The 22,282-nt window shown below is 43.4% G+C and overlaps 1 protein-coding gene across 1 annotated transcript; it reads left to right on the top strand.

The window, feature by feature from the left end:
- Positions 1-3,868: 3,868 nt before the first annotated feature.
- Positions 3,869-18,273, top strand: LOC106606788 (pancreatic secretory granule membrane major glycoprotein GP2). Its single transcript, XM_045690789.1, has 10 exons — positions 3,869-4,007; positions 4,327-4,436; positions 6,300-6,950; positions 7,245-7,433; positions 7,825-8,030; positions 13,446-13,597; positions 14,747-14,992; positions 15,239-15,398; positions 17,543-17,618; positions 17,781-18,273. The coding sequence occupies exons 2-10, from the start codon at positions 4,370-4,372 to the stop codon at positions 17,798-17,800; spliced, it is 1,767 nt and encodes a 588-aa protein (XP_045546745.1). The 5' UTR covers positions 3,869-4,007; positions 4,327-4,369; the 3' UTR covers positions 17,801-18,273.
- The last annotated feature ends 4,009 nt before the right edge of the window (positions 18,274-22,282 follow it).

The following is a 22,282-nucleotide window of genomic DNA, read 5'->3' as shown; positions in this document are numbered from 1 at the left end:
CACACACACCCCTCACTAGTAACCTTCTCTTTGCACTGTTTGTTTTCTAGGGACCAAAGGGCCAGAGTGAACCAAACAGCACTGCAATGGGACAACAGAGAGCTTCTGTATCTAAGCGATTATTAGACAATAAAATGAAGCTTTTTACTCTTATATCGATCTGTTGTGTCATTACATCAATGTCTGTTCTCTGTTATCTCTTGGCATGGTCTGTTGGCGAAGCAGAGTTAGCGTTAGGGTTACAGATGTTAAATCTTAATTTGCTCACCTTGTTGTTGCAGGAAATGCAAATGTGTAGTGTATTCAAAGTTTAAAAAGGCATCTAAAGTTTGTAATTTCCACTTGACCATTTCAGACTTAATTTGCTCTAACTAAATAAATATGAACCCCTACAACAATGGCCATTAATTATAATTATTATAATATGAATTATAATAATTCATATTTCCTGTTGCTGCAGGATTATTTTCCTGCTGTGAGAAACTTGTCAAATTAAGATACAACACCTGTAAACGGAGGTTCTGACAGAATTTAATCTTGTTCCTGTCTTTTATTTTCTTTGTTATTTTCTACTTAATGTTTCACACTTAACTTGACTAAACAGCAGGACCTATTAAAGGGTTGCTTCCTTCTTCATCAATTAGGCTACATGATATGACCATATTTGGTTTTAGGCTTGTTGCTAAGGTGTTGAGTATGTTATTTACTAAGGTTTTCTAATTGTTTGATCAGGCTTAATGTTATTTTTACTCCCTTACAGTGGGGGGGGAAAGTATTTGATCCCCTGCTGATTTTGTACGTTTGCCCACTGATAAAGAAAGGATCAGTCTATAATTTTAATGGTAGGTTTATTTGAACAGTGAGAGACAGAATAACAACAAATATATCGAGAAAAACGCATGTCAAAAATGTTATAAATTGATTTGCATTTTAATGAGGGAAATAAGTATTTGACCCCCTCTCAATCAGAAAGATTTCTGGCTCCCAGGTGTCTTTTATACAGGTAACGAGCTGAGATTAGGAGCACACTCTTAAAGGGAGTGCTCCTAACCGCAGCTTGTTACCTGTAAAAAAGACACCTGTCCACAGAAGCAATCAATCAATCAGATTCCAAACTCTCCACCATGGCCAAGTCCAAAGAGCTCTCCAAGGATGTCAGGGACATGATTGTACACCTACACAAGGCTGGAATGGGCTACAAGACCATCGCCAAGCAGCTTGGTGAGAAGGTGACAACATTTGGTGCGATTATTCGCAAATGGAAGAAACACAAAAGAACTGTCAATATCCCTCGGCCTGGGGCTCCATGCAAGATCTCACCTCGTGGGGTTGCAATGATCATGCGAACGGTGAGGAATCAGCCCAGAACTACACGGGAGGATCTTGTCAATGATCTCAAGGCAGCTGGGACCATAGTCACCAAGAAAACAATTGGTAACACACTACGCCGTGAAGGACTGAAATCCTTCAGCGCCCGCAAGGTCCCCCTGCTCAAGAATACATATACATGCCCGTCTGAAGTTTGCCAATGAACATCTGAATGATTCAGAGGACAACTGGTGAAATTGTTGTGGTCAGATGAGACCAAAATGGAGCTCTTTGGCATCAACTCAACTCGCCGTGTTTGGAGGAGGAGGAATGCTGCCTATGACCCCAAGAACACCATCTCCACCGTCAAACATGGAGGTGGAAACATTATACTTTGGGGTGTTTTTCTGCTAAGGGGACAGGACAACTTCACTGCATCATTTGATGGGACCATGTACTGTCAAATCTTGGGTGAGAACCTCCTTCCCTCAGCCAGGGCATTGAAAATGGGTCGTGGATGGGTATTCCAGCATGACAATGACCCAAAACACCCATGGCCAAGGCAACAACGGAGTGGCTCAAGAAGAAGCACATTAAGGTTCTGGGGTGGCCTAGCCAGTCTCTAGACCTTAATCCCATAGAAAATCTGTGGAGGGAGCTGAAGGTTCGAGTTGCCAAACGTCAGCCTCGAAACCTTAATGACTTGGAGAAGATCTGCAAAGAGGAGTGGGACAAAATCCCTCCTGAGATGTGTGCAAACCTGGTGGCCAACTACAAGAAACGTCTGACCTCTGTGATTGCCAACAAGGGTTTTGCCACCAAGTACTAAGTCATGTTTTGCAGAGGGGTCAAATACTTATTTCCCTCATTAAAATGCAAATCAATTTATAACATTTTTTTTACATGCGTTTTTCTGGATATTTTTGTTGTTATTCTGTCTCTCACTGTTCAAATAAACCTACCATTAAAATTATAGACTGATCATTTCTTTGTAAGTGGGCAAACGTACAAAATCAGCAGGGGATCAAATACTTTTTTCCCACACTGTATAAGGGTGCAGCCTCTAAACATGAAATACCTAGCTCTCAAATGGTTCAAGCATGTACAACTGACTGAACACTAAAACAAAATAACAAAACTTGCTGTATCGTCTATAAGCCATAGAGAGAGGGATAATACCTGTGGAACACTATGGCTCCGTTTCAAATGGCACCCTATTCCCTATTTAGTGCACTACTTTTGACCATCTTAGTGAACAAAAATAGTGCACTATACAGGGAATAGGGTGCCATTTGAGTCTGTGTTTAGAGGGAACAGTTGACCTTTCCCTCAGCGTGAATAGTTGATATAATGTCATCATGGTGACAACTGGCTATTGTTGGTCATCTAGAGCAAAGAGAAAAGGGTTTGGAATAAGACAAAGGGATTGGGTCAGATCTTGGTATTAATCCGCTGATTCAGCGTGACTAATTGGAGATGTATTACGTGAGAGCAACACAGTTGAAACAGTTGAAACTATAGTACAAACAGAAGACAAGAAACTGAACGATAAAGGGAACAATGTCAAGAACACTTAGAGGTAGCCTATCTGTCAGCACGGCACAGTTGAAACAGGCATATCTATATCACAAACAGAAGACAAAAAAAAAACAGATTGAAAAAAATGGGACAATCAAGCTAGGGTGTATCCAAAAGCATGGCACGGTCGAAACAAGCATATATATAGCACATAAGACAAAAAACGGATTGAAAAACTGCACAGTTGAAACAGGCATGTCTTTAGCGCAAACAGAAGACAAAAAAACTGATTGAACAACTGATTGAAGAAGGGTGGAAATGACATTAAAACAAGGGTGTTGGCCTATCCAAGAGCACCAGCAACCCATTACACATTGTCTTTATAACAGAGCCTGAGAGGTAAGAAGTCAGCCAAATGTTAAGTGGTTCTCTGGGTTATTGTGAGGCATTATTTACCTCATAAATCATATGGTGTTGACCTAATGCCACCCACCCACCAGCCACCATACACATGCCCTGTCACTTAATTAGTTTGAAAACATCCAATGTATCTGACGCCACCCAACAGAGCATATAGACTTTACCTTAACCACACCCCAGGTTGTCATGGTTATCAGGCCATTGTTGCATTCCTTACATATGAACGTTGATACAGATGTAGGATCATAATTTGAGCCAGTTTGCTACAGAAGGAAAATAAACCTGCAGCAACAGAAAATGTGAACAATTATTATTATTAATGGACATTTTTGTAGGGGCTGATACATTTTTCGTAAAAGAAAATCAAGTCTAAAATTTGTAAGTGGAAATAACAAACTTTAGAAGCCTTCATAAAACTCAAATACACAGGGAAATGTTCAGCAACAAAAGAGTGATCAAATTAAGATTCTACTGTAGTTGGGATCTATAGTTGTCATTGAACCTCTTCCAGACCCATTGTTAGCCTGAAATCCAGTCAGTTTCTGATGACATTTCACTCCTTGTACTCTGTGTCATTGCCAAACAGTTTATCATGACAAGAAGTGGCAAGGAGTGGAATGAGAGCTGAACATACTGGGACCCAGGCTAAGGTATTGTCCCTGGGAATATTGCACAATGTGTCCCGTTTCCCCCACTCCCTGATAACCAGTGTATAAATGCCTAGCTTACAGGTGGGTTCCAGCAGTCAGCATCAAGATTTGGTAAGTCAGTATTCCTCTCAGATCACTATTCATACTGTATGGTTAAACAAAGTTATTTTTGGTTTGGTGAAATTAATATATCTGAACACATTAAGTTTGAAATGTTATAATACCCTCCAGAGAATGTGTGTGTCCATGCTCAATATATATTATTGTATTTTATGTTTTGTACCATGGTTCTTTGCAGTCTTGTGACAGAAAATAAAATATATTTTTTAATCACAATAGGATGACCTTGAATTTAAAAGTGACTGACTTTCCAGTAGATGTAAATTGTGGATAAAGTGTAGATGAATATAATAAGTGTATTTTCTTTCAGGTTGTGTTCCCCGTTTCTGCCCCTATATAAGTAACTAGTGTTGATGAGGATGATCCTGGTAGCTCTGCTGGTTCCTCTCCTGGTTCTGTCCAGCGCTGGACATACCTCAGGTACACGCAAATATACTATACATTGCATTCGGAAAGTATTCAGACCCCTTGACTTTTACCACATTTTGTTACGTTACAGCCTCATTCTAAAATAGATTAAATTCATTTTTTCCTCATCAATCTACACACAATACCCCATAATGACAAAGTGAAAACAGGTTTTTATAATTTGAATAAAAACTTGAATAACTTATTTACATAAGTATTCAGACCCTTTGCTTTGAGACTCAAAATTGAGCTCAGGTGCATCCTGTTTCCGTTGATCATCTTTGAGGTATATCTACAACTTTATTGGAGTCCACCTGTGGTAAATTCAATTGATTGAACATGATTTGGAAAGGCACACACCTGTCTATATAAGGTCCCACAGTTGACAGTGCATGTCAGAGCAAAAACCAAGCCATGAGCTCGAAGGAATTGTCAGTAGAAAACAGAGACAGGATTGTGTCGAGGCACAGATCTGGGGAAGGGTACAAAAAAATGAAAGTCGCCAAGAACACAGTGACCTCCATCATTCTTATATGGAAGGAGTTTGGAACCACCAAGACTCTTCCTAGAGCTGGCCGCCTGGCCAAACTGAGCAATCGGGGGAGAAGGGCCTTGGTCAGGGAGGTGACCAAGAACCCGATGGTCACTCTGACATAGCTCCAGAAGGACAACCATCTCTGTAGCACTCCACCAATCAGGTCTTTATGGTAGAGTGGCCAGATGGAAGCCACTCCTCAGTAAAAGGCATATGACAGCCCTCTTGGAGTTTGCCAAAAGGCACCTAAAGGACTCTCTGTCATGACTTCCGCCGAAGTTGGCTCCTCTCCTTGTTCGTTCGGCGATCGCCGCTCCATTTTTCATATGTCCATTTGTTTTGTCTTGTTCCATACACACCTGGTTTTCATTCCCTAATCACACTGCATGTATTTAGTCCTCTGTTCCCCTCCATGCCTTTGTGTGATATAGTTTCATGTTATGTGGGTATTGCCACGCGCCAGACCTTTTGTTCGTGTTCCGTGTTTTGGGCACGTTATTGTTGTTATGTGCTTTCATTTTTGGAACGGAATTAAAGTGCGACTGTTACTACACTCTACTCTCCTGCATCTGACTTCGCCTCCCACACGATTCTCTGGTCTGATGAATCCAAGATTGAACTCTTTGGCCTGAATGCCAAGCGTCACGTCTGGAGAAAACCTGGCACCAAACCCTACGGTGAAGCATGGTGGTTGCAGCATCATGTTGTGGGGATGTTTTCAGTGGCAGGGACTGAGAGACTAGTCAGGATCGAGGGAAAGATGAACGGAGAAAAGTACAGAGAGATCCTTGATGAAAACCTGCTCCAGAGCGCTCAGGATCTCAGACTGGGGCGAAGGTTCACCTTCCAACAGGACAACAACACTAAGCACACAGCCAAGACAACGCAGGAGTAGCTTCGGGACAAGTCTCTGAATGTCCTTAAGGGTAAAAAACGGTTTAATCCATTTTAGAATAAGGCTGTAAATTAACAACATGAGGAACAGGTTTGGTCTGAATACTTTCCGAATGCACTGTATATTTAATACATTAAAATATTTATGTATATTACATAATGAATACTACATATGATATAAACTATATAGCATTTGTTTATTTGATTTTCGTATTGAGTGTCTTATTTTAGTTTAGCCATATCGAACTCTGACCAAAATATATTTGGTTAGAGTTGACAGTGTAGGGATACATGTATTATGTATTAAGTATTAACCCACCACACAATTGACTTTCTCTGCTCTTTAGTTGCAGAACCTAAAAATGGAGGCATCAAAACAATGCAGGTGTATCATGATACCTCAACCTAAAAAGACGATGAACCCATATATTCCCAAATTCCCACAGGTACGATTGTCACCAGCTGCGAGGCGTGTCACGAACAAGCCGTTTGCCGCACCTCGCCCATGGCAGGTGACATCACATGTACCTGTAAGAAGGGCTTCACCGGAGACGGCCTCATCTGCTTACCTGGCCACACCGCCACCGACGACCACCATGCCCCTCGCCGTGTCCGCCGCTCCTACCCCACCTCCAACACCAACCTTGCCCATGTCCGGTTCAGCTGCGGCTTTTATGAGTGCGCCGATGGGGAGGACTGCATCACGGTCAACGGCATCCAGCAGTGCTCCAACCCCTGTAAGATCTACACGGTCCTGAACGACGCCTGGCGTTCCACCAACAACAACGTGGGCGAGAAACACTGCGACCGCAACGTCCACTGGGACGGCTATTACCGCATGTTCATCGGCAACCAGAGCGTGTCCATGCCGGACAAGTGTGTGGATTCGTTCATGTGCGGCACCCAGGCTCCCTTGTGGCTGGCGTTTCCTCCCCCCCAGCAGGTGGATGAGATTGTCCAGAGTGCAGTCTGCGCCAGCTTCAATGGGGACTGCTGCTGGGTGCAGTCTCAGCCCATCCACGTCAAGGCATGCCCTGGGAACTACTTTGTGTACAAGTTCGTCATGCCTCCCGGGTGCTACTTCGCCTATTGTGCATGTAAGGTTTTGCCCCCTGCTCTGCCAAGTTCTGAGTGGGGCTTGTTGTTGTTGTGCCTTTTGAATTGAAGTTATTGTATTTATTTTTTTAACTGTTTACTGCTTAGTCATTCACCAGCTGGTTATATCCACCATGATGTTCTTCTTATGGTCCTAGATATCAACAGTACTCAGCATATTCATCCAGTACATTCGTATTGTGTGATTCTGGTAATACCAACATACTAGTTCTTTCAAAACATGAGCGATGAATGTTCCCTCATAACTGTGTCTCCTGTTTAACTCCTTGTTCCAGATGTGTCAGCTCTCACCACAACACCAAAACCAGTCACAACTACAGAAACACCACTAGAGAACAATCGCACCACAACAACAACACAGTCACAGGTTGCCACGACTACACCAAAAGCAATGTGTGGTACCTGCAGAGCGGGGGAGACCTGCGTGAGCACCGATGGGGTCACTTGGCGGTGTGAGAGGCCAGGTGAGTTCTCAGAAAACACCTGATTGAGGGACCTATGTACTGTAAACTCCTATAAATAAAGGCGCTATCTAGAACCTAAAAGGGTTCTTCAGCTGTCCCCATAAGAGAACCCCGTGAAGAACCCTTTTTTGGTGCCAGCTATTACCCTTTTGGTTCTAGGTAGAACCCTATTGGGTTTCAAGTAGAACCCCTTCCTGGAACCAAAAAGGGTTCTACCTGGAACCAAAAAGGGTTATCCTATGGGGACAGCCGAAGAACCCTTTTGGAACCCTTTTTTTCTAAGAGTGTATATGAGAATTTGTAATTCCTTCTTTTCATTTGGGGTTCTTGAATAACTTTTTTCCTGTTGTCTTTCTTTTCTCATGACTCTCGCTCTCGTTCTCTCTTACAGATCAGCCTGTTTTGCTGCGACCTGAGCTGGTGTGTGGGCGGAGCCTGGTACAGGTGGGTCTCAACAGGACTAACCTGGAGGCCGCTGGTCTGGACGCCACCACTGCTAACCTGGCCGACCCCCGATGCAAAGCTCACGAAGAGCATGACGGCATGGTATGGTACCAGGTGGAGCGCAAGGAGGGCACCTGCGGAAACACTCTGGAGGTGAGAACAGACCCCGACCCGTTCACCCCTTTCCTCACCGGAACTTTCAACAGAGAACACTTGCTGTGTGAGACATTAGCCTGGATACCAGTCTCTTTAGATAATATTTCACTCATTGCCAATCCTTGTCATTGCCAAAGACACTGGCCTTTTGGCAATCTTCAAATATGAACATTCCATTTATTACATGTTTATCATCAGCCAATGTGATCACGTCACACCAGAGAAGCTCTCGCCATTCAAACTTCCCCCTCAGTTCATTGTGAACACAGTAGCCGGAAGACAATTTTATATCCAGTAAGAAAGAACAAGGTACTTCTTTTCTTTTTATATCTATATTTTTAATTGCTAAAAGTAAGTGACCAAACTACTGTAGTTTGCTTCTTCTGGGTCATGCTTGGGCAACTGGTTCAAACGCTATGAGAGGAAAACAGCGAGGTTGGAAGAGATAGAGGCAAGGGGAGATGCATGAACTGCACAAGGATGGAACAGTGAATAGATGTTTTATTTTTATGTTGAACCTTAACACGGAAGACATATTGAGGTCTACGTCTCTTTTTCAAATGCTGTGTAATACAACATAAATATACATACATATACACTACCGTTCCAAAGTTTGGGGTCACTTAGAAATGTCCTTGTTTTTGAAAGAAAAGCAACTTTTTGTCCATTAAAATAACATCAAACTGATCAGAAATACAGTGCAGACATTGTTAATGTTGTAAATGACTATTGTAGCTGGAAACGGCAGATATTTAATGGATTATCTACATAGGCGTACAGAGGCCCATTATCAGCAACCATCACTCCTGTGTTCCAATGGCACGTTGTGTTAGCTAATCCAAGTTTATCATTTTAAAAGACTAATTGATCATTAGAAAACCCTTTTGAAATTATGTTAACACAGCTGAAAACTGTTGTTCTGTTTAAAGAAGCAATAAAACTGGCCAGTTGAGTATCTGGAACATCAGCATTTGTGGGTTCAATTACAGGCTCAAAATGGGCAGAAACACAGAACTTTCTTCTGAAACTCGTCAGTCTATTCTTGTTCTGAGAAATGAAGGCTATTCCATGCGAGAATTTGCCAAGAAACTGAAGATCTCGTACAATGCTGTGTATTACTCCCTTCACAGAACAGCGCAAACTGTCTCTAACCAGATTAGAAAGAGGAGTGGGAGGCCCCGGTGCACAACTGAGCAAGAGGACAAGTACATTAGAGTGTCTAGTTTGAGGCCTCACAAGTCCTAAACTGGCAGCTTCATTAAATAGTACCCGCAAAACACCAATCTCAACGTCAACAGTGAAGAGGCGACTCAGGCATGCTGGCCTTCTAGGCATAGTTGCAAAGAAAAAGCCATATCTCAGACTGGCCAATAATAAGAAAAGATTAAGATGGGCAAAAGAACACAGACACTGGACAGAGGAACTCTGCCTAGAAGGCCAGCGTCCCAGAGTCGCCTCTCCACTGTTGACATTGAGACTGGTGTTTGGCGGGTACTATTTAATGAAGCTGCCAGTTTAGGACTTGTGTGGCGTCTGTTTCTCAAAATAGACACCCTAATGTACTTGTCCTCTTGCTACCGTTCAAAAGTTTGGGGTCACTTAGAAATGTCCTTGTTTTCCGTGAAAGCATACATGAAGTTAGTTGCAAAATGAAAAGGAAATGCAGTTGAAATCCGAAGTTTAAATCTACTTAGGATAGAGTCATTAAAACTAATTTTTTCAACCACTCCACAAATGTCTTATTAAAAACTAAAGTTTTGGCAAGTCGGTTAGAACATCTACTTTGTGTATGACACAAGTAATTTTTCCAACAATTGTTTACACACAGATTATTTCACTTATAATTCATTGTATCACAATTCCAGTGGGTCAAACGTTTACATACAGTGGGGGGAAAAAAGTATTTGATCCCCTGCTGATTTTGTACGTTTGCCCGCTAACAAAGAAATGATCAGTCTATAATTTTAATAGTAGGTTTATTTGAACAGTGAGAGACAGAATAACAAAAAAAATCCAGAAAAACGCATGTCAAAAATGTTATAAATTGATTTGCATTTTAATGAGGGAAATAAGTATTTGACCCCTCTGCAAAACATGACTTAGTACTTGGTGGCAAAACCCTTGTTGGCAATCACAGAGGTCAGACGTTTCTTGTAGTTGGCCACCAGGTTTGCACACATCTCAGGAGGGATTTTGTCCCACTCCTCTTTGCAGATCTTCTCCAAGTCATTAAGGTTTCGAGGCTGACGTTTGGCAACTCGAACCTTCAGCTCCCTCCACAGATTTTCTATGGGATTAAGGTCTGGCGACTGGCTAGGCCACTCCAGGACCTTAATGTGCTTCTTCTTGAGCCACTCCTTTGTTGCCTTGGCCGTGTGTTTTGGGTCATTGTCATGCTGGAATACCCATCCACGACCCATTTCCAATGCCCTGGCTGAGGGAAGGAGGTTCTCACCCAAGATTTGACGGTACATGGGCCCGTCCATCGTCCCTTTGATGCGGTGAAGTTGTCCTGTCCCCTTAGCAGAAAAACACCCCTAAAGCATAATGTTTCCACCTCCATGTTTGACGGTGGAGATGGTGTTCTTGGGGTCATAGGCGCATTCCTCCTCCTCCAAACACGGCGAGTTGAGTTGATGTCAATGAGCTCCATTTTGGTCTCATCTGACCACAACACTTTCACCAGTTGTCCTCTGAGTCATTCAGATGTTCATTGGCAAACTTCAGACGGGCATGTATATGTATTCTTGAGCAGGGGGACCTTTCGGGAGCTGCAGGATTTCAGTCCTTCATGGCGTAGTGTCTTACCAATTGTTTTCTTGGTGACTATGGTCCCAGCTGCCTTGAGATCATTGACAAGATCCTCCCGTGTAGTTCTGGGCTGATTCCTCACCGTTCTCATGATCATTGCAACTCCACAAGGTGAGATCATGCATGGAGCCCCAGGCCGAGGGATATTGACAGTTCTTTTGTGTTTCTTCCATTTGCGAATAATCGCACCAAATGTTGTCACCTTCTCACCAAGCTGCTCTGTGATGGTCTTGTAGCCCATTCCAGCCTTGTGTAGGTCTATAATCTTGTCCCTGACATCCTTGGAGAGCTCTTTGGTCTTGGCCATGGTGGAAAGTTTGGAATCTGATTGATTGATTGCTTCTGTGGAAAGGTGTCTTTTTTACAGGTAACAAGCTGCGGTTAGGAGCACTAAGAGTGTGCACCTAATCTCAGTTCGTTACCTGTATAAAAGACACCTGGGAGCCAGAAATCTTTCTGATTGAGAGGGGGTCAAATACTTATTTCCCTCATTAAAATGCAAATCAATTTATAACATTTTTTGACATGCGTTTTTCTGGATATTTTTGTTTTATTCTTTTATTCTGTTTCTCACTGTTCAAATAAACCTACCATTAAAATTATAGACTGATCCTTTCTTTGTCAGTGGGCAAACGTACAAAATCAGCAGGGGATCAAATACTTTTTTCCCCCACTGTACACTAAGTTGACTGTGCCTTTAAACAGCTTGGAAAATTCCCGAAAATGATGTCATGGCTTTAGAAGCTTCTGATAGGCTAATTGAAATAATTTGAGTCAATTGGAGGTGTACCTGTGGATGTATTTCAAGGCCTACCTTCAAACTCAGTGCCTCTTTGCTTGACATCATGGGAATATCAGCCAAGACCTCAGAAAAGAATTGTAGACCTACACAAGTCTGGTTCATCCTTGGGAGCAATTTCCAAACGCCTGAAGATACCACGTTCATCTGTACAAGATGAGATATGTCCTTTGGTCTGATGAAACAAATATGGAACTGTTTGGCCATAATGACCATCGTTATGTTTGGAGGAAAAAGAGGGGAGGCTTGCAAGCCGAAGAACACCATCCCAGTCGTGAAGCACAGGGGTGGCAGCATCATGTTGTGGGGGTGCTTTGCTGTAGGAGGGACTGGTGCACTTCACAAAATAGATGGTTTCATGAGGAAGGAAAATTATGTGGATATATTGAAGCAACATCTCAAGACATCAGTCAGGAAATTAAAGCTTGGTTGCAAATGGGTCTTCCAATGGACAATGACCCCAAGCATACTTCCAAAGTTGTGGCAAAATGGCTTAAGGACAACAAAGTCAAGGTATTGGAGTGGCCATCACAAAGCCCTGACCTCAATCCTATAGAAAATGTATGGGCAGAACTGACAAAGTGTGTGCGAGCAAGGAGGCCTACAAACCTGACTCAGTTACACCAGCTCTGTCAGGATGAATGGGCCAAAATTCACTAAATTTATTTTGAGAAGCTTGTGGAAGGCTTCCCAAAATGTTTGACCCAAGTTAAACAATTGAAAGGCAATGCTACCAAATACTAATTGAATGTATGTAAACTTCTGACCCACTGCGAATGTGATGAAAGAAATAAAGCTGAAATAAGTCAATCTCTCTACTATTAATCTGACATTTCACATTCTTATAATAAAGTGGTGATCCTAACTGACCTAAGACAGGGAATTTTCACTTGGATTAAATGTGAGGAATTGTGAAAAACTGAGTTTAAATGTATTTGGCTAAGGTGTATGTAAACTTCTGACTTCAACTGTACATATTCTCATTCATCCCTTTACATTTGTGTATGTAAGGCAGTCGTTGTGAATTTGTTAGATTACTTGTTAGATAATACTGTCTGAACTAGAAGCACAAGCATGTTGCTACACTCGCATTAACATCTGCTAACCATGTGACCAATAAAATTTGATTTGATATTATCTCATAGAACAAAATGTGTAAGATCTCCTAAGCCTGTGTCAACCTCAGACATTATTTTCAGCTTTTATTCCAAAACCGTAGTCTTTCCACATTAATATTTCCCTTAGGGATGGCTGAATGAACCAGAGGGAACTCATTTCCAGGTTTTAGGACTACAAGTTGGGGAGCTCCACTGACTTGAATGAAGACGCCCTTTCTATTCATTCTTATTTCTATGATTGACACTGCATTCTCACAAGATAATTACAGCATCAGGTCGTAACGGCATTGTTTGTTGTTGTTCTTAAGATTCTTATTCTATATTGATTCTATATTGATTCTATATTGTGCCAAATTTGCGCTCACCCCATGTTCCGTAACTTTGTCATGGAAAATATTTATGTTTTTTCCAACTACCAATCAGCAACTGCGCCGTAAATACGACTGGACACTGAGCATTGAGATTGCCGAAAGCCAGTCTGTTTGGCAATGACAAGGAGTGGCAACAAGTGGAATTTTAGTTAAAGAAACCGGTACTCAGGCTAGAGAGACATGTTGCCATCAACAGAAAATGATGAACAGATTAACTGAAATACAATAGTCCAAGAATGGTATTAGAAAATGGTAACTGGTGAGAGGTCCTCTCCTAGCTTCTAATCTTCTTCCCTTTTCCCCCTTTCACCAGACAAACGGAACTGATGCCATCTTTTCCAACAGTTTATTCATCTACCACATTCACGACGTGTCCTTCACTCGACCCGTGAGCGTGCCTTTCTCTTGTGCCTACCCTCTGGAATCAGAGACCAGCCTGGATGTGGCCATCAAACCCTACCTGTCGTAAGTGGAGACGTTACGTTACAGTAAACAATGTAAAACATGGACAATGTAACACAACAGGGGCACAAGTTTGACCAGTTTTATCATTGGAATGTGATACAATACGAGGCAACGGTGTACTTTAGGACCATGCGGACGCCTCCGAGTGGTTGGGTAGGCTTTTTATCTGACTGGATTTAAAAACAATAATAATTATGTCCCCCCCCACTTCTAAAACCAAAGTTGCGCCCCTGTAACACAATGTAACACAATGCAGGCTGACACATGTCGAACTGTCAGTATTCTGTTAATGCATAGACAGTTTATACTCTAAACCTGTGGTTCTTGATGATCCTTTAGATAACTAGTTAAGGGGTTTGCACCTCCTCTGTCCACTCATCACAGTACTGGTTGTTCTGGTTGTTCCATCAAGATACGTAGCTGAAGCTGGCTGTGTAATAGTGTTGAAATTATTATAATAATAATAATAATAATAATTTATTATCTTGCCTATCTAAAGTGACTTTGGGTGTCTTGAAAAGTGCCTCAAAAATAATGTGCATTATTATTATTATTATTATTATTATTATAAATAATGATAATAACAATTCATTTTATTTAGCCTGTAAAGTCCATTTCTCACACCCAAGGCACTTTGTTTGTCCTTCACCATCTCTGACTGCATCTCTTATTAACTGATGGGTTCTGACTCCTAAACTTGAAATATGGAGTACCATAGTCAGGTTTGTACACCAGAAGTTAATGGTTATCTGTAGGAGGAATGTATGTGGTGGAGGCAGTTAAGCTTGGAATGTATTGAGTAAAGGAAAGGCAATCACACGGATGCAAGAACTGATAAGGATGGAGAGATGTGGGTTAGGGAGGAATGGAGGTCAGGTCAGGTCACATTGGGAGAAGGAACAGTTTATTGCCTGCATCACTTAACTTCCTGCTTAGCAATAAACATGTCATGTTTAGAGGGAAGGAGGATGCTCCACCCAAACCGGGGTATATATACTACCACTGGTGGAAACATGTCTTTGTCATATGCTGCTGTATGACCCAGTGGGTGAATATACTTGGTTTGAGCTTTACTAAGTGTCCGTGAGTTTTTTACTCTGTTTATTTGGAATCTAACAAAACCAAATCTCCTATTTGCCCATTTGACAGGCTGAAGGATTCCAAAGTCGGTAAGGGCTCCAAATTGGGCTCCAACATGACTCTGTACCACAGCGACAACTTCACAAAGGCTTACCCAGCGGGCGGAGTCACCTTGCCGGTGGGTTCCGTGCTGCACGTGGGTGTGTCCGTAGAGGAGTCCGAGACGGAGCGTTTTGTGGTCGTTCTGGAGGACTGCTATGCCACACAATCCCCCGACCCTAAAGACATCATGCGATACTACATCATTCAGAACAAGTATGTGTGTGGGTGTCTTGGTTTATACTCAAGGAACATATGGAGGAGGGTTTCCCAGACACAGATTATTTCTGGTCCTGGACTAACAACACTTTAAATGGGGCTTCTCCATTGAGAATACTTTTTACTCCAGGACCAGGCTTAATCTGTGTCTGGGAAACCGAACCCTAATGTTTGTGTATTTTTTGGTTGCGTTTTTTTTGGTTGCGTTATCTAACCTAAACCCTGGCCCTCCCGGTTTCTTAGATGTCCAACTGAATTCCGTCAAGTTAGGGTGGAGGAGAGCGGCTCGTCCCTCAGGGCTCGCTTCTCTGCTCTGCTGTTCCTGTACCAGGGGGACTACCGGGACGTCTTCCTGCACTGCAGACTCAGCCTTTGTGACCAGAGGAGCTCCTCCTGCACTCCAGTGAGTCCTGCATCTTTCCCACTGGCTCATCCGCTCAGTCTGTGCTCTCTCTCTGGTCTCACTCAGTCTGTGGTCTGTCTCTGGTCTCACTCAGTCTGTGCTCTCTCTCTGGTCTCACTCAGTCTGTGCTCTCTCTCTGGTCTCACTCAGTCTGTGGTCTCTCTCTGGTCTCACTCAGTTTGTGGTCTCTCTCTGGTCTCACTCATTTTGTGGTCTCTCTCTGGTCTCACTCAGTCTGTGGTCTGTCTCTGGTCTCACTCAGTCTGTGGTCTCTCTCTGGTCTCACTCATTTTGTGGTCTCTCTCTGGTCTCACTCAGTCTGTGGTCTCTCTCTGGTCTCACTCAGTCTGTGGTCTCTCTCTGGTCTCACTCAGTCTGTGGTCTCTCTCTGGTCTCACTCATTTTGTGGTCTCTCTCTGGTCTCACTCATTTTGTGGTCTCTCTCTGGTCTCACTCAGTCTGTGGTCTCTCTCTGGTCTCACTCATTTTGTGGTCTCTCTCTGGTCTCACTCATTTTGTGGTCTCTCTCTGGTCTCACTCAGTTTGTGGTCTCTCTCTGGTCTCACTCATTTTGTGGTCTCTCTCTGGTCTCACTCAGTCTGTGGTCTCTCTCTGGTCTCACTCAGTCTGTGGTCTCTCTCTGGTCTCACTCATTTTGTGGTCTCTCTCTGGTCTCACTCAGTCTGTGGTCTCTCTCTGGTCTCACTCAGTCTGTGGTCTCTCTCTGGTCTCACTCATTTTGTGTGTTGTCTCTCCGACTCTCCTGAGGCTTTCTGGGCCCGTATCCACAATGCGTCTCAGAGTAGCAGTGCTGATCTAGGGTCAGGTCCCAATCTGTCCATATATTCTTATTAATTATGACCTAAAATGTGAAACTGATCCTAGATCAGCACTACTACTCTGAGAGGCTTTGTGGATACAGGCCCTGGTCTCTCTGTCTCAGTGTCTCTCTAACTCCTTCTCGTCTCTCAGTGTCTGGTCTCTCTGACTCCTGACTCTCTCTGTCTCAGTGTCTGGTCTCTCTGAGTCCTGATTCTCTCTGTCTCAGTGTCTGGTCTCTCTGACTCCTGACTCTCTCTGTCTCAGTGTCTGGTCTCTCTGACTCCTGACTCTCTCTGTCTCAGTGTCTGGTCTCTCTGAGTCCTGATTCTCTCTGTCTCAGTGTCTGGTCTCTCTGACTCCTGACTCTCTCTGTCTCAGTGTCTGGTCTCTCTGAGTCCTGATTCTCTCTGTCTCCGTGTCTGGTCTCTTTGACTCTCCTGAGTCTCTCTGTCTCGTTCTCTGGTCTCTCTGTAGGGTCTCTCTGACTCTCTCTGTTTCAGTGTCTGGACTCTCTGACTCCTCGTCTCAGTGTCTGGTCTCTCTGACTCCTTCTCGTCTCTCTGTCTCAGTGTCTGGTCTCTCTGACTCCATCTCGTCTCTCTGTCTCAGTGTCTGGTCTCTCTGACTCCTTCTCGTCTCTCTGTCTCAGTGTCTGGTCACTCTGACTCTCCAGTCTCTCTGACTCTCTCGTCTCTCAGTGTCTGGTCTCTCTGACTCCTTCTCGTCTCTCTGTCTCAGTGTCTGGTCTCTCTGACTCCATCACGTCTCTCTGTCTCTCTGACTCTCTCTGGTCTCTCTGTCTCAGTGTCTGGTCTCTCTGACTCCTTCTCGTCTCTCTGTCTCAGTGTCTGGTCTCTCTGACTCCTTCTGGTCTCTTTGTCTCAGTGTCTAGTCTCTCTGACTCCTTCTGGTCTCTCTGTCTCAGTGTCTGGTCTCTCTGACTCCTTCTCGTCTCTCTGTCTCAGTGTCTGGTCTCTCTGACTCCTTCTCGTCTCTCTGTCTCAGTGTCTGGTCACTCTGACTCTCCAGTCTCTCTGACTCTCTCTGTCTCAGTGTCTGGTCACTCTGACTCTCCAGTCTCTCTGACTCTCTCTGTCTCAGTGTCTGGTCTCTCTGATTCTCTCTGTCTCAGTGTCTGGTCTCTCTGACTCTCTCTGTCTCAGTGTCTGGTCTCTCTGACTCTCTCTGGTCTCTCTGTCTCAGTATCTGGTCTCTCTGACTCTCTCTGGTCTCTCTGTCTCAGTGTCTGGTCTCTCTGACTCTCTCTGGTCTCTCTGTCTCAGTGTCTGGTCTCTCTGACTCCTTCTCGTCTCTCTCCTCAGGTGTGCTCCAAAAGGAAATACCGCTCTGTCACCCCCTCCGTTCCCCTCGAACCCCTCACCATCGGACCAATCACCTGTGAGTACAACCTCATAAGTTATCAATCAAAACCAATAATTTAATAGATGTCAATCAAACAAATTATGTTGATGTCAGTGATGGACGCTCAGGTAACTAACTAACTAACTAACTAACCAACTAAATAAATAAATGACTGTTATGTTTGTTTCTGACTTCCAGGGTCCCAAAATGAAGTTTGAACTTCATGAATCCCTGTCATGCTTCCTGTATCCTAAATTAACAATGAATACAGTTATAAATAATGATCTATTTTTATATTTCTCGTATGGCTAGAATGATTAGTAAAATATTTATATTTGAACCAACACAAATTCATTGATGAACCTTTAACTAAGGCTTGAGGCCAGAAAGTGTATGTGCCACTAATGTTTGAAACATGAAAATAAATGGACATATAGTTGGGATTATATCAACACAAACATCTCCCCTTTCTAGTTCACACTGCAGTAAGAACTTCTATTTAAAAGAAAATATTATTTAATCCTATTACTCTAAAATGCTTTGTATGTGCAGCAATTTAATATTGTTATTAAAGACGATAAATGTATGTATCAATGTATTAATGTACTGGGCATGTAGTGTACTATTGCTCTAAAATGCTTTGTATGTGCAGTAATTGAATAGTGTTAATAAAATATAAATTATAAATATATGTATAAATATAGTAATGGATGAATAATGTACTGGGCATGTAGTGTACCACTGCTATAGCTGAGTTCTTTCTCTTTGGGATCAGTCTTGACAATGATGAACCAGTAGGTGTCAGTATTACCACAGAAACACTGGTAGAAGTCTGCATCATCACCACACAACAACAGCAGACTTAGAAAGAGGAAATCTCAATGAATTACGTAATTAATTAATTAAAAGGAAAATCTCTTCATTTTCATTATCGACAGCACATTGTCTACATATGTGAAAATGGCGCATTTCTACAAGTTGTAGAAACAAATATAAAGGTAAAAAGTTCTACCTGATGACCATCAAAAGTTAAAACGTGTTAAAAACATTGGCTGTGTTCCAAAATGCGCACTTGTGTTCTTACGTATGTAACCACGATTATGTGAGCTATTGGATCACTCCAATATGGTATCACAATACCAGATGAATCGGTGAACTAGGTAAGTGCCAGACAGAGAGCAAAGTCCCATAGGACTGAGCTCAGGGCAGTCATAGTTGATATGTCCCCCACTCAGGGGATGCCCAACTGGCCGAGGCGCAAATGTCATTGAGGGGAACTCCTCGGAGCAGTGATCACAATGTAGCTACTCCTCTAGTAGAATGCACCGCTACAGCAGAGGTCAGAGGTCAGAGGCCCACGATGTAGCTACTCCTCTAGTAGAATGCACCGCTACAGCAGAGGTCAGAGGACCACGATGTAGCTACTCTAGTAGAATGCACCGCTACAGCAGAGGTCAGAGGTCAGAGGCCCACGATGTAGCTACTCTAGTAGAATGCACCACTACAGCAGAGGTCAGAGGACCACGATGTAGCTACTCTAGTAGAATGCACCGCTACAGCAGAGGTCAGAGGTCAGAGGCCCACGATGTAGCTACTCTAGTAGAATGCACCACTACAGCAGAGGTCAGAGGTCAGAGGCCCACGATGTAGCTACTCTAATAGAATGCACCACTACAGCAGAGGTCAGAGGCCCACGATGTAGCTACTCTAGTAGAATGCACCGCTACAGCAGAGGTCAGAGGTCAGAGGTCAGAGGCCCACGATGTAGCTACTCTAGTAGAATGCACCACTACAGCAGAGGTCAGAGGTCAGAGGCCCACGTTGTAGCTACTCTAATAGAATGCACCACTACAGCAGAGGTCAGAGGCCCACGATGTAGCTACTCTAGTAGAATGCACCGCTACAGCAGAGGTCAGAGGTCAGAGGTCAGAGGCCCACGATGTAGCTACTCTAGTAGAATGCACCACTACAGCAGAGGTCAGAGGTCAGAGGCCCACGATGTAGCTACTCTAATAGAATGCACCACTACAGCAGAGGTCAGAGGCCCACGATGTAGCTACTCTAATAGAATGCACCACTACAGCAGAGGTCAGAGGTCAGAGGACCACGATGTAGCTACTCTAGTAGAATGCACCACTACAGCAGAGGTCAGAGGTCAGAGGTCCACGATGTAGCTACTCTAATAGAATGCACCACTACAGCAGAGGTCAGAGGACCACGATGTAGCTACTCCTCTAGTAGAATGCACCACTAGGAAGGTAGAGGCCGGCTGGCCTGCCGATATGCTGTAGTAATAGTGTCCACAATCCAGCGTGAGGGTCGTTGTATCGATAGGCTCTGGCCCAAAACTCTCTCATCATAGCACCACAATCCAGTGTGAGGGTCGTTGTATCGATAGGCTCTGGCCCAAAACTCTCTCATCATAGCACCACAATCCAGTGTGAGGGTCGTTGTATCGATAGGCTCTGGCCCAAAACTCTCTCATCATAGCACCACAATCCAGTGTGAGGGTCGTTGTATCGATAGGCTCTGGCCCAAAACTCTCTCATCATAGCACCACAATCCAGTGTGAGGGTCGTTGTATCGATAGGCTCTGGCCCAAAACTCTCTCATCATAGCACCACAATCCAGTGTGAGGGTCGTTGTATCGATAGGCTCTGGCCCAAAACTCTCTCATCATAGCACCACAATCCAGTGTGAGGGTCTTGTATCGATAGGCTCTGGCCCAAAACTCTCTCATCACAGCACCACAATCCAGTGTGAGGGTCGTTGTATCGATAGGCTCTGGCCCAGAACTCTCTCATCATAGCAAACAAATAGCCAATCAGTCTGTCATATTGTCTGTGTCTGTGTAATGTAAGTGGCCAAGGCACACTTGGGGAAACAAACACCCAGCTAACCCGCAGCCGTGGGAGGAGAAAATGCAGACAAATGTAAAGGCCGGTTCACGTCTGTCAAACAGGACCTTCAGCATGAATGAGGGGTTAAGACGGAGGGTGACACTCCTCTTGTCTGGACCCATTCTGAAAAACATTGCTCACTGAAAAGGCATGTAGTTCACTCACCATCTTAGTGGAGGTAATAGCCAACAGGAATGCCACCTTCATGGATAGGTGCTTCAAAGTCATCGACTCTACCATCAGACCTGACCACAGACAGGAGGAGAGACTTTACAGAGTACTGTATATATCATAGATACCATCAGACCTGACCACAGACAGGAGGAGAGACTTTACAGAGTACTGTATATATCATAGATACCATCAGACCTGACCACAGACAGGAGGAGAGACTTTACAGAGTACTGTATATATCATAGATACCATCAGACCTGACCACAGACAGGAGGAGAGACTTTACAGAGTACTGTATATATCATAGATACCATCAGACCTGACCACAGACAGGAGGAGAGACTTTACAGAGTACTGTATATATCATAGATACCATCAGACCTGACCACAGACAGGAGGAGAGACTTTACAGAGTACTGTATATATCATAGATACCATCAGACCTGACCACAGACAGGAGGAGAGGCTTTACAGAGTACTGTATATATCATAGATAACATCAGACCTGACCACAGACAGGAGGAGAGACTTTACAGAGTACTGTATATATCATAGATAACATCAGACCTGACCACAGACAGGAGGAGAGACTTTACAGAGTACTGTATATATCATAGATACCATCAGACCTGACCACAGACAGGAGGAGAGACTTTACAGAGTACTGTATATATCATAGATACCATCAGACCTGACCACAGACAGGAGGAGAGACTTTACAGAGTACTGTATATATCATAGATACCATCAGACCTGACCACAGACAGGAGGAGAGACTTTACAGAGTACTGTATATATCATAGATACCATCAGACCTGACCACAGACAGGAGGAGAGACTTTACAGAGTACTGTATATATCATAGATACCATCAGACCTGACCACAGACAGGAGGAGAGACTTTACAGAGTACTGTATATATCATAGATACCATCAGACCTGACCACAGACAGGAGGAGAGACTTTACAGAGAACTGTATATATCATAGATACCATCAGACCTGACCACAGACAGGAGGAGAGACTTTACAGAGTACTGTATATATCATAGATACCATCAGACCTGACCACAGACAGGAGGAGAGACTTTACAGAGAACTGTATATATCATAGATACCATCAGACCTGACCACAGACAGGAGGAGAGACTTTACAGAGTACTGTATATATCATAGATACCATCAGACCTGACCACAGACAGGAGGAGAGACTTTACAGAGAACTGTATATATATCATAGATACCATCAGACCTGACCACAGACAGGAGGAGAGACTTTACAGAGTACTGTATATATCATAGATACCATCAGACCTGACCACAGACAGGAGGAGAGACTTTACAGAGTACTGTATATATCATAGATACCATCAGACCTGACCACAGACAGGAGGAGAGACTTTACAGAGTACTGTATATATCATAGATACCATCAGACCTGACCACAGACAGGAGGAGAGACTTTACAGAGTACTGTATATATCATAGATACCATCAGACCTGACCACAGACAGGAGGAAAGACTTTACAGAGTACTGTATTTTATTGTATTTCTTTTATTTTTATTTCACCTTTATTTAACCAGGTAAGCTAGTTGAGAACAAGTTCTCATTTACAACTGTGACCT

The sequence above is a fragment of the Salmo salar genome, chromosome ssa12 (assembly GCF_905237065.1).
Source record: "Salmo salar chromosome ssa12, Ssal_v3.1, whole genome shotgun sequence".
Lineage (NCBI taxonomy): Eukaryota > Metazoa > Chordata > Actinopteri > Salmoniformes > Salmonidae > Salmo > Salmo salar.
The sequence above is the reverse complement of the archived record's forward strand: the minus strand, read 5'-3'. Positions and strand labels throughout refer to the sequence as shown.